The 12,883-nt window shown below is 48.5% G+C and overlaps 2 protein-coding genes across 6 annotated transcripts in view; both read left to right on the top strand.

Moving 5' to 3' along the window:
• Positions 1–5,185, top strand: part of TFCP2 (transcription factor CP2) — a 38,757-nt gene extending 33,572 nt beyond the window's left edge. For all 3 annotated transcript variants that reach the window (XM_007067017.4, XM_027829261.3, XM_037884072.2), the window contains exons 13-15: positions 460–602; positions 2,278–2,329; positions 2,514–5,185. In XM_007067017.4, the coding sequence (XP_007067079.2) occupies positions 460–602; positions 2,278–2,329; positions 2,514–2,551 (233 nt within the window). In that variant the 3' untranslated portion in view covers positions 2,552–5,185. The remainder of the gene's footprint in view (positions 1–459; positions 603–2,277; positions 2,330–2,513) is intronic.
• A 2,405-nt stretch (positions 5,186–7,590) lies between these two features.
• The window catches only part of CSRNP2 (cysteine and serine rich nuclear protein 2), a 28,233-nt gene continuing 22,940 nt past the window's right edge, over positions 7,591–12,883 (top strand). For 2 of the 3 annotated variants that reach the window (XM_037884068.2, XM_043532736.1), the window contains exon 1: positions 7,591–7,793. The gene's annotated coding sequence lies outside the window, so the exon portion shown is untranslated. The remainder of the gene's footprint in view (positions 7,794–12,883) is intronic. The other variant, XM_037884071.2, reaches the window with a different exon arrangement.

Below are 12,883 nucleotides of genomic sequence, written 5' to 3'. Positions count from 1 at the left end.
CCAGTGTGGCCTAGACGCACTGACTGACCTACTTTCTGGAGCAGCTTGATGCCAGTACGTCCACTTTCTGCGTTCTGGGAGGAAACTGCAAAGCCAGTGGACTCTGTCCTCCCTTCTTGTTATGACTCCATAACCTGTATGCTTCCCCTAGTCCCCTCCTAGGCGATGGCATTGGTATTCCAAGGGGGCTCGTCAGTTGCACTTTGATTTCTTTTGGCTGACTGGAAATAGCTGGGAATGGTGTGGAGTCACGTTTGGCCAGTAGTACTGAGATTGGAAGCTCTTTGGGGTAAGAAGTGTCATTCCGTTCTGTTTGTACAGCACCTAGCACAGTGGGGCCCTGTTCCATGACTGGGCTGCTTAAGCACTACCGTAATATTTACAGTATTCAGGAAGCTCAGACTCCGTCACAACAGATGATTTGGAAGCTAACTGTAATTGCTCTTGTCCCTGTTGCAGTATATCATGCTATCTATCTGGAAGAGCTGACTGCAGTGGAACTGACAGAAAAAATAGCCCAGCTCTTCAGTATCTCCTCCCGACAGATCAGCCATATCTACAAACAAGGCCCTACAGGAATACACGTGCTGATCAGCGATGAGGTAAGTGCCTCTTGGCACTTAGCCTGGAGGGATCTTCAAGTCATGGTGGCTCAACTACTTTAAGTCTGTTGCAAACCTGGTCTGGTTCTGTGATCTCTGACGTGGGGAAACGTGCTAAGGATTCCAAATGGACAGGGGTGGTTTGAATATTGGCCCTTTCTAGGTAAACGGCTTAGGGGCCCTACGTACCTGTCTGCGGAGCCCAAGGGGCTCGATTTTACAATTGCGTTTATGCTCTCACCTGTACTACTTGTTGCGTTCCTCAGCTTCAAAACATTAATCATGAACCACCCAGCCCCATGAGGCAGGTATTATCCCCATTTTACAGTTGCCAAAACTGTGCCCAAGGCCACAGAATTGGCATCAGGGCCCAAATAAGATCCTGGAGGGAATCCGGGCTCCCAGTTCTGTGCTTAGGCCATGGCACTTAAGATCTGAGCCACCCAATGTTGTCTGTTTTAAAGGGAAAGTTGGAATTACTCATTTAGAGTGGGTTTCCCAGATTGCTTTGTGTGCAGGGGGCCCAAGTCTTAGTGTAAATAAGACCCCTTTTGTACCACTCACGCAATGTAAAGGAGCCTTAAAGTTGGGCACCTTTATATTGCTAGAGAGCTGGGAAGGAGCCGTGGTGTAAATGAGAATCAGGCCCACTAATTCACCTAATACCTGGCCATTCTGTCTATGGGCAAAGTCCTGGATGATCGCCTAGGTGTCTCTAACTCCTGTGGGATCCATATAACCCTCACTTCCCAGTGCAACTGAACTGCTAGTAGAGGCAGTTAGCTGCAGCATGTGTGTGTCCAGCTGCAAGTCCGCTTGAGAAGAAGGGAAGTGAGATGTCCAGCCTCCCAGAGGGGCTTGCCGCCTGCTCAGCCCACTCATCTAGTACTGGCACAAACTGGTGGGGTAGGTGCTGCGACTCCTGCCATAAAGGTTGCAGAGAGGCCTCTAGAAAGGCGAACAAAGCTTTTAGTAATAGCCTCTATGCTGGCTACTGGGACTTGACTTCAGGGATGTGCCACAGGAAACAGCCTCTGCCTTGAATCTAAAAATAAATGCAAACGTCCTGAGCAAACGCTGCCCTTACGGGATGTAACAATATTGCCACTAACACTTAATTATAACCAGACTGTCACAGGGTGTCCGGCCCCTAATGGGGAGATGAGCCTCAGTCCATCTGCGACCAGCTTGTCTCGCCTCTCCAGGTGTGGACAGAGGGACGTGGGACACAATGAGGCACTGCTGGGGCGGGAAGGGCGCTCGAGTGGGAGTGCTGGCTGCAGTTTCTTAGGCTTCTGCCGTAGGCTTTTTCCACAGCTAGGGAGGCAAGTTAAGATGGGGGCCTATCTTTTCTTAAGGGGCCAGCCACCCTCTGAACTGTGCGCTCTCGCTCGCTCTCTCACATTTGAGGATTTGGGAAGGGGCTTCAATATCTGAGGCAGGAGTCCTAAAAATCTGTTCTTTTGTTTGATTGGGTGGGAGGGAGGAATAATTATTCCAGGTGGTGCATTTTATACATCCCAAAGCACTGTAGTGTGGCTGAATAGCTTCCAGCTCTTTCAGTGGGCCATGGCTAACTCCACCATTGATTGACTGATTCATATATGAAATTGAGCCTCGGTCCAAAACTTAAACACTCACTAATGGGTTCAACTGATCTCATGGCTTCTTTCAGATGATACAGAACTTCCAAGACGAATCGTGTTTTGTTCTGGACACAATGAAAGGTAACTGCATTCATTCAATGTGCCTTTATAAAACAGTGTGTGCTCCCCTCTCCTCTTCGTCTTCCTTCTCCCCCAACCACTTGTTTGGCAGTCTTGAGAACTCTTGTATAGAAAGAGGCACGTTAAATTTCAGCCGCTTTCCTTGCGGTTGGGGATGTCTGACGCTGCTCTGCTTTCTTTGCAGCTGAAACCAACGATAGCTACCACATCATCTTAAAATAAGAGGGAACTGGACTAGGAGAGAGCCCGTAGCCACTTCTCGTCTCACACAAAGACCCATCGCCTATTGCACAAGGATGCAAGCAGAGATCAGAAATTCATGGGAGGCTTCTGTAAAGATCCCGATCTTTGTTGTTACTGCGCTGTACCTTCTGGCAGGTGACCCCCCCCCCACCCCCCCGGTAGCTCTTCCGGCATGCAGCCTGCTGATGATGCTAGCGCACTGCTTAACCTCTGGAGTTTAAAATGGAAGTAGTTGCAGATGTGAGGCTAAACTTGCCAGGCTGTGTTGTCCTTCGCTATTGATAGAAACTTGCCTTTGTGTCTTGGGAGCTGCGTATGGGTTTAATGATAAGTGTGTTACACTTTGCGAGGTGTTGGCTCCTGTGTTGTGCTGGAGACTTGCAAGTGAACATCTGTTCTAATAACTCAACCCAGCAACCTCTCTGGCATACACGGCAACCTCTCAAGCACGCCACCCCCCCAAAAGACACCTTCCAACTGCACTGATGGAACTGGGGGAAAGCATTATTTTTTAAGCTTCTCCTTGATGTTGTCGGACAGCTGCATTGTAAAGGTGTTATTCTCATTCTCCCAATCCTTGTTGGTTTAGTTCCTGTGTGTGTGTGTGTGTGTGTGTGTGTGTGTGAGAGAGAGAGAGAGAGAGAGATTGATTGATCGTAGTTCTGTCCTCCAGGTCAGTGTCAAGACTGTCAGGAACTAACTCCAGTCTCATGGATTTATAAGGTCACCGTCTATATGGACAAATGTGGTTTTACTCTCAAAACTCACGTGACTTTGACAAAAAATGAAATTTGATGAACTAGCTAACTGATGATATGGTCTGTTTCCTGTATGATTTCTTTTTTTTTTTTTTAAAGAACTAAAATTCTTTGGGGTGGAGGGGAAGTGAAAAGCTTCGGCTGTACCTTCGGTGTAAACATGGGTGGCATTTTATTGGCATGTTGACTTTTATGTCTCATTGGCCTGAAACTCACTTTTGGAGCTGGAACGGTATGGGACCAGCACGGAGAGAGATTTACATAGCAAGAGCCTGCAGGCCGTGCTTAAAGCTACTGAAAACGCCATGGCGACAAAAGGGCCTCCATACAGATTTCCAGGACTGCAGCTGTTGGGTCTCTTGGGGGGTGTAAAAAAAAAAAAAAAAATCGGCTTTCTAAACCAGATGCCTGAGCACGTCCCCTCTTTGCGAGAGCAGCTATTATAGCCTGAAAGAAGATGTCCTAAATAAAAAGCATCTTATAATAAAACGAGGCCTGGATTTATATTTGCCCAGAACGTGAGGTTCTTGGGTAAACAGATGGTTTTTATAAACATACATGAAATACTTTTACAAGAAACATAATACAAAGCAGCTGTGTTCAAATGATTAGGTTGTGACAGTAACCAACACAAGGCAGGAAATGCCAGGTTCTGAGTTGGACCAGGAAAGGCCTAGCTGGGGCGGGGAGTAAGGCTGTGTATGTGACAGTCTGACAATCATATCTCCATAGTTCTAAACAGCTGGTAAGATACTGAATGCTCCTCTTCTAACCCTAAGAGGACCTGTATGAACTCCCCTCTGCCTCCAATTCATTCGAAAGCCCTGAAGATGGCAACCATTATGTATCTATTCCAATCTCTTCCCCCCCGCCCCCCCCAAAGATGATGGCTTCTGTAGATGCTATTTAGTGATGCGTCTGAGAGCCTTTCACCTCTAGACTGGATTTGAAATGATGAAACAACTCCGTGATGGTGCAAGAGTTGTTGGCCATTTGATGGCAGCTTGGTAGCCCCTGCGTGAAAGGCGATGGAAATCCTTGCCCCCCAGTTCCCTAGCAAATGCCTGTCAATGCTATATCATTGGCATCATTGTTGGCGAAGAACTGAGTGAGCCAGATCTAGAAATAGCCCCTCTGGGTTGATGGTGAGTAATGTTTTGCTGGACAATGTGGGAATGTGCTGTGCTGCTTTGTACCTGTTCTGGGGATAAATAGAGGACTTCAGGACAGCCTCTTCTATCCAGTTTTGTCACCCAGGGCTGAATTTGCTTCAATGCCAAAGCAGTTGTTTTTTCCTGAGATTTGCTTAAAAAGACTCTGAAAGCCCCTTTGTATCACAGCCTGATTTGTGGGCAGCAACCTGCCTTGTCCCTCTACCTGGCTTTTTGATGGCTTGTGTCATAACAGTTGTCACATTTGAATCTTGAACTGAGATATAAACACTCTGAAATTGCTGTGGCTCTATGTTCTTTCGTGGATCTTCGCCTAATAAACGTGGAGGCCTCGGCCGCTTAAATTGATGGGGCTAAAGATGCCAAGAAAAGCCTTAGAAAAAGCTGGAGCGATTTCACCTGCTTTCCCTGCTGAAGAACCGTGTGCGCTACTGGTGAATTGACAGGACTATGAACTCTGCATACAGAGGTGCTATTCTTTTGGCAGCTGGCCTTTTGTATCTGTTTTACTACATCAGCAATAGATTGGGAAGATACCTGTATTTTAATCTGGGGGGCCGGGTTCTCAGTATGCAAGAGGCGTAATAGAAAATGTACAATAGTGACAGACTTGTTGAATTTTTTGTATCCATGTTTCTGGGTGCGTACAGATTCTTAATGAATCCGTTGTTTGGAAACATAAACTTACTTGTGCGTCTGTGTTGTTGATCTACAACTGCTCGTTAAACAGTCCCTCAGAGAAGGGTTAGAGGGCAGAACAGCCAGAGGTTCGCCTCTCCTCCCCCTGAAACTTAATGGCCAGTACTGGAAATAAAAGATAAAATAAAGGGGAAATAGAAATCCTTTTGATCAACTGCTGCTTTGCCTAAACAGCTTCACTAAAGAGATCACTTGACTTCCTTATTATCTAATGTAATGGAGACGAAGACTCTCCCTTTGAATTGATACCCAAATTTGGATTTTTAGAACAACAGTTGTTTGGTGGTTCCATTCCCATCATCAGCTGGTCGAGGTAAGTGACAAAGTTATTGAATATGTGGGAAAAGCTGGTGGCAGGCTGTGTAGAAAATGCCTTAATTGAAACTGGGCTCTTGTTTGCCTCCTGGGTCCTGTCTAATTGCACTTCACATTTATATTGTGAAAAGTTTTCATACAGCACCTTTCAGACCGATTCCTACTGGATGGAAAACAGTGCTGCATGTTGTCTTTCTGCCTGCCCTTTTAAGAGCAAGCATTAGTAGTGTACTTAACAAGCAGAGCTGGAAACAGGATCCCTGGGGACAGAATACAGTAGATGTTAAGTGAATGGCCAGTAATTGAAACTTGCCCCATAGAAAGCTGTGGATTGAAAAGAAACTGAATTTAACGTGAGAATTGGAATCTGCTAGAAAGCTTTCTGTACTCCATAAACTGCTTCTTGCTTGATTTTTAACTAGTCTGGGGCTTAGATTTTCCAACTGCTTTTTGACTCAGTTGCCCTTTGACCCCCTACATCAGGCTGCAGCTGCTCACTATTTCTAAAATAAGGTGGTTTTGCCTGTTCCTGCTGGTTCTGGCCTTTCTAATCTCTTGTCTAGACTCCTCTGTAATTCCACTTCTGGCCACCTTATTTCTTCCATCTGGAGCTGTTTACACCCAGAGCTCAGCAGTTGGGCTTCTTCACTGCAGACATTGCACTTATCCCATTACTACCCTTACTAACAATTCAACCTGAAGTTCTGTTGATAACATATGGTGGTGGCTTATCTTAATGTAAGTGCTGATCTGGGGATTTGTTAACTGCGGGTCCTCTTATCTATCTTTCTAAGTTGATTTTGCTGGTCTTGTTAGAACTCTTCAATGGGTGGGCTGATTCCATCATCACTAGGAAATTTACGCTTAAAAGTTTTGTGGAGTTACTGTTTGAAATTTCAAACTTTCTCTTCCTTAGATCTGGCTAATCCAGCTGTTGCTTCTCAATTCTTGTTTCTTTTTGTAACTAGTTCATGATTGCCTTGGGGTTTAAACTGTAAAGATTATGTTTAATGATCTGTAAGGCTTGGCGATTGCTGTACATGGGAGAATGAGAGAATCGTTTCCAGCCTGGAGACCTCAATGACTGAAAATGCACAGAGGCTCCAAGGACCTTTCTGCTAAATGCATCTTTATTGCACATACTCCATCCAGTGGTGATCCAGGATATTACATTACTCAACATTTGTACTCTTTGTAATTGAAGGGTGAGTAATAATATTAAAGCGAAGCTAAAAACCTTTGCAATAAAGGGAATTCATTTTGCAATGCTGGAGACCACACCAGCCTTATTCCTATCAGCTGTCCGTGCAAGCTCTTTCTGCAGGCAAACAAAGAGCTGTGTGGTGCAGAAGATGAGTACTCAAGGACACAAAGCAGGTAGTGGGATGGGGTGGGGAGGGGCAGCAGAGGTAGTGTATATTTGGTGAGTTAGTTTTTGCCCAAATTCCTCCCTTGTTGCCTGCACTCTTGATACTTTAAATGTGTGGAATAGCAAAAGCTTCACCTTATTCCTCCCTAGGCCCTGCTCTGTGTTGCAAACTTTCACACTATGTGATGTTAAAACTGCAGCTCTGTGTGTGTTATGAATGTGACCGTTTACTTTTAGAAAAGCTTATGCTTCTCACTTTTGCTTTTTTAAAAACAAACAAAACAACGCCAAGCTCCTCGCTGTGGAGCAGCTGGAGAAAAGCCTGACCCTGTTCCTCTAAAGGCTCTACTAGCAGAAGGCAAAAAGCAGCGGTGGCTCTTTTTAACAAAAGGCATCTCTTCCTCCAAGCTCCTCGCCAGCCGGCTTGGTTTTTAACTAGCAGGTGCAATAGTGTGTTCTTCCCAAGGCAGCTGGGAAACCTGATTTTCCCTTGCAGCTGGGAAGCCTTCTGTCTTCCAGGCTTATCCCCCTTGCTTGGGGGCTAAGCATTGGCCTACACTTCCTAGCAAGCTCTTCCTTCCGGACTCCACTTCCCAGCGGCCATTGCGCGGGCCGGGCCCTCAGGACTCCATTTCCCAGGCTGCCCGGGCGGGGGAGAAGGTCACGTGCTCCGGGCTATATAAGGGGAGGCGCTGCGCCGGCAGCCCCATTGTTATCGCGGAGCGGAGCCGGGGCGGGTGTGTCCGGTTAGAGCCCGAGAGCGCCGAGCCGCCTCCGCCCCGCTCCGCCCGGCCGGACCCTCCCCCCCGCTCCCCGTGGCGCGGAACCGCCCGGGAGCCCGGGCCTCGCCCTGCAGCCCCGGCCCGCGCGGCGGGGAGGAGGGAGCGGCGGGGAGGGACCCGCAGCCGGTGAGTGACGCGGGGGCAGTCGCCGCTTCCCGCCCGGGGGGAGGGGGGGGGCGAGTGGGGGCCCCCTTGACCCCTACTGGGGGCGGGTGGAGCATGGAGGCTCTTTCCCTCACGTCTCCGGCGGGGGGGGGGGGCGAATATGGGGGGGCTCTTTCCCTCAGTCTCATTGGGGGGGCGAATATGGGGGGGCTCTTTCCCTCGGTCTCATGGGGGGGGTTTCTCCTCACATCTCCTGGGGGGGCTCTTTCCCTCACGTCTCCGGGGGGGTGGCGAATATGGGGGGGCTCTTTCCCTCACGTCTCATGGGGGGGGCGAATATGGGGGGGCTCTTTCCCTCAGTCTCATGGGGGGGGGGTTCTCCTCACATCTCCTGGGGGGGATTGGGGCATTTTCCACGTGGGTGGGGAGGCGTATGCGGCTGGAAGGGGTATGGGGGGGGGGCAGGTAGGGCATCTGCTCCCCCTTGGGTGGTCAAATAGTGTTGGAGGATAGGTGGGGTGACCCAGCTCCCTTGGGTGTTGGTATGGGGGCTGCATAATGGGGGGCGTCCCCTCTGGCTGGGATGGGGGGGCAGGTAGACCATCCCCTTCACCGCTGAATGTTCATGGGGGGGGGGGGGGGGCTGTCTTATGGGATTACCATTGGAGGGGAAATGTGGGGCTGTGGGGGATGTATCTGGAGGGGCAGGTGAGGCAGCGCCTCTCCTTGGTTGGGGTGTTGTGCTGAGGGTTGCAGTGGGGGGCTTTTGGGGGGGGAGGACATTTGGGTTATGGTCCTTGAGTTGGGAGCTGGGAGCGATGAGCTGTAGGGGTTATTGTGGAGCATTCCCTGGCCCAGCCTTACTAGAGACATTGGGGGGGGGGGGGGGTTTATAGGGGGGAGGGGCAGGATGGATGGAAGGTTGTGACTTTCCCCCTCAGGGAAGGAAGTTGGAGGTATTAAAGCATCCCAGAACGGGCTCTTGGTGATGTGATGGACCCATTCTCTTGTAGGAGGTGCTGGAAAGCATGTTTCCTCACAGGCATCCAGGCCAAGGGGTCAGTGTGGCATGGCATGCTCCTCTCCCCCACCCCCATTTATAGTAGGAGCTAAGGTCACAGAGGGGATAGAGCTGGCCCTGCTGGAGTCTTGCAGAGCCATGGTAACCTCCATGTGCCCCCTCTTTCCTTCTTACTGACATTATCAGGGGCGAGCTGCCCCCTCAGCTTCACGCTACTCTTTCCACCTCTGTCTGAGTGTGAAATCTTTCCCTTTTAAACCAGGTGAGGAAAACATCAGTAAAGCCCAGCAGAGCTAGCGCAGTTTCTGACTCTGTGACCTTACGCCTGTCCTGTTTGAAGCTTGGCTGGAAAGAAGGTCATGGATGAGTATGGATTCCCCTATCATGTTATCCAGCAGTAACCCTAATATCATCAAAGTCTTTGGAACATGACCTTGATGCCCATCAAGTCACCATTGGTGACTTGGGGCTGATCAAGCCTTAAAGGCCTGATTCTGATATTAAACGGGCCTCTATGAGCATCAGCATGTATTGGGGTCGCACTTTTTGCAGATGAGCTTAGCTGTGCAGAGGAGGTTCGGTAAGAGCTTTAAAAGGTTTGTCTAGCTGTAGCATTTGTGAAAGATAGTATCTTTAGGGTGCATCTACACTAGGAAAATTCAGGCTATGTTTACCTCTGGTGGTAGCAACCATATAAGCTGTAGTGTAGATGTGGGACAGGTATTTCTACCACTGTCATTTTGATACAGTGGTGAATATAAATAAATATGTCTCTTGAGTATGCTATAACTTTCACCATTGCTACCACCGGTGGAGAATGGAGGGTCTGTATCTTCCATGATCTGATGTGAATCTTGTGGCTCACCTGTTGTTTTAATGAACAGACAGACTGAGCCCTGATCTCTGGCATGTCAGCCCTACTAGAGTTAGAGCATGGTGTGTGAAATAAAATAGCCACAAATCTGAATGGCTGACAAAGGATGATAGCTGAACCCAGTGGGAAATCCTGACTGGTTTGTAAACAGCCTGGGCAATAACTGCTGAACTCTTGACATTTACCAGGAAGCTGTCACTTTGTGCATTTTCTTAGGGGTTGTCCCATCACAGTGGCAAGTCTCTAATCTGGTGTGTAATTAACCTATATTCTGTGGCTTGCTGACATGGGTTTTTGATGACACTGCCCTAGTCAGCTATATAGAAGCTATTTGAGGTCTTGACTGGGTTCTCTCTGCTCTCACTACACTTCAGAGGTGAAACTCATGGATATGCATCCAATCAGATTGTGATGGGAATCTTACTGGTTATTCACATTCTTGTTGCCAGCCTCTAGTTTGATAGTCTCAACTTCTGGAACCTGCGCAGAGCTTTTCATGCTTTATTCCTCCTCGCCTCCCCCAGTTGAAATGGTTACCAAACACACTGTTCTAGCCCTAGCTAGTTAAATAGAAGTTGATGATTGTACTTCAGAAGCAGTTCCCTCAATCAAACCCAATGCAAATCCCTTTACCATATGTATATCAAATACATTCCACAGGCTTCTTATTAGGATGCATGCCCTTGTAAAAGGGGTGGGGTGCTTTACTTGCCTTTAGGAGGAATGGTCGACATCGGGTTAGATTCTTTGTGGCTGCTATTTCTTCTCTGGCATTACAGTCATTTCATGGTGTTTGTTGTGTTCGGTATTGTGCCTTGGAGTGTTGTATAATCTAGACTCCCTGGTATGCTGGAGATGTGTAGACCACACACATTTGTCTGGCATTCGCTGAAGCAAGCCACTTTACATTTATTCTGAAACAGTTTAGAGTATCGACTACTCTGCATGCTGGCACAGGTATAGAATTGTTCGTTTTATATCTAATGCAGCTACTGACACCTGGCCAGTGAGAGCAGCTGTAGTAAGGGCTGCTCTAGTGTATGTGTTGCTTTGTGGCTTTCCCTGGTATTTGTGGAGGTCTCTAGATGTCGAGTAGTAGGTATTTACGGCTCTTTCCCAGACCCTCAGCATGTTTCACTGTTCTCTCTCTGACATCACCTTACATCAGTGGGGTGTGTTGCTCTGCAGTGATGGTGCCGTGTCATTCTGGGCAATGTTATTCCTGCTGCATAATTGGTAACGAGTGAGATCGTAGTCTGGGATCTTGGGTGAGCTTAACCCACAGCAGAGGGGTGTGAACCCCTTTCTCTGGAGGCTTCAACTTGGAGGAATGTGAGCCTCCCTCACCCATTTGTTTAAAAAAAAATAAATCCTCCCCCTTAAAATAGCTGCTGGGAGCAGCCTTGCTTCTCTCAAGTAAACGTGAAAGCGCAGGCTAGTTCCTGTTCTTATTGACTATTCCTCATGTCTTAAAGCTGCCCTGGCTGAAGAAAATTGGAGTTTAACACTTCACAGCATAAAATGGGGCCTTTCTGAATTTCTGGACTGATCTGATTGAGCATGATCCATTCTTAAAGGTGCCCTGTACCACCTAGAGCAGGAGTGTGGAGTTCATTCTGTGGATAGGGATGAATCCCACATCTAATTATGGTCTGTATACCAGACTAAACATTGAGGCCTGTGTGTTGTCCTTGAGCCGCAATGGGGCTGCCACTGATGTCAATGGCAGTGTGCACAACAATATGGAACTAAAAGTTTAGTTGTCATTTTATTGTTCAGTACCTTATTATCATAGAGAGCATCACCCTGTGGGAGAATATGCTCCCCTTAAGATCCCTGCAATTTCTCTTTTCTTCCTCTTCATTTCTCTTCTTCCCATCCTCTTCAGGGAACTCATCCTTTCTTCCCCCTTCCCCATCCATCTGCTAAAATGACCAGTAATGAAATAAAGTGCTGTCAGCACTGGCCTAGTTAACACTCCTGTGAGACTACTCTAGGGCAGGGAGTTCACACTTCTCTGAATCATTATTTCTTCTTCAAGTGATTGGTCCCTATATGTATTCCAAACATGAGTGCCCATGTGCACAATGCACCGGAATCAGGTGGTTTTCTTAGCAGTGTCCATTGACACCCCCTCTGCCCCCCACCAGTGTCCCCTCGTGCTCACATCCGAGGGTATAATAGGCCGTACTGGTTGATGCCTCTTCAGTTCCCTCTTACCACCATATGGCCAGAGTCTTAGCTTGCTAAGAGAGTGATCTGCTTTCTGTTTCCTGTATATAGTTGTACATAGCTGTTTTAGTGGTTTAGAGTTCTTCTTAGATAGTGTAGGTTTTCTCCCCGTTTGGGGAAACGGGCTTTAAGAACCGTGCCTCTTGCCCGTGCTCATTTTCTGTGAGCGACAAGCACCAGAGTTGCCTCTACTGCCTTGCAAGGCCTATATCACAGCCCGCTGTGCTGTTTGTAAGTCCTTTGCACCTTGAATATGGGAGGCTCAAGAGCTTAGCCTCTGGAAATTAATGGAAGAACCCATGCATCCCAGGGCGCACCCAGATCTGGGACCCGCAGAACCACCGGTACAGAGACCATCACAGGTGGTGAGTACCCTTCTGAGCACCTCCCAAGCTCTGGATCCATTGGTACCGAAGGTGATGGGCAAGCCTGCCATGAGGGTAAAAAGCATGGACACGGGCATAAGAGCAGATCCCCGTCCCAGATTGCCCAGCGGTTCCTCCCCGAACCCTGCCAGGTCAGGTAAGAGGTTGCATGTGGATCCAGCTGGACCAGCTTCCAAGCTGCACCACATTGAGAGCAAGGCAAAGCGCAAGTGGGATCTGGTCGTACTGACAACTGTCTCAATACCCCCGCCGGCACCCTCACCAGCACGCGCGCTGTCCGTCATGCCAGTGCTTCTAGGCTTATCGGATCAAGCAGCACCACTGGTGCTGTCTGGGCCCTCTGCCGTGTCCAGGGGGACACCATGCTCTCCTGGGCAGTTGGAGCCTCTGCTCTTGATGGAGGAGCTGCTCCTCTATACCTACTTTCTCTGCTCCTCTCCGGACCCCCACTTGCCACGGTACTTCCCTCTCCGGCGGATGAACCTTTGCTGCCACTGGAGGAGCATGTCCCGTTGCCATATCACAGCCCTCTGATACCAACAGTCCACCACAACCACCTGCTTGACCCAACCCAGTAGCAGTTGAAACAGCAGTTTTG

Source organism: Chelonia mydas, chromosome 20, assembly GCF_015237465.2.
Source record: "Chelonia mydas isolate rCheMyd1 chromosome 20, rCheMyd1.pri.v2, whole genome shotgun sequence".
NCBI lineage: Eukaryota > Metazoa > Chordata > Testudines > Cheloniidae > Chelonia > Chelonia mydas.
The sequence above is the reverse complement of the archived record's forward strand: the minus strand, read 5'-3'. Positions and strand labels throughout refer to the sequence as shown.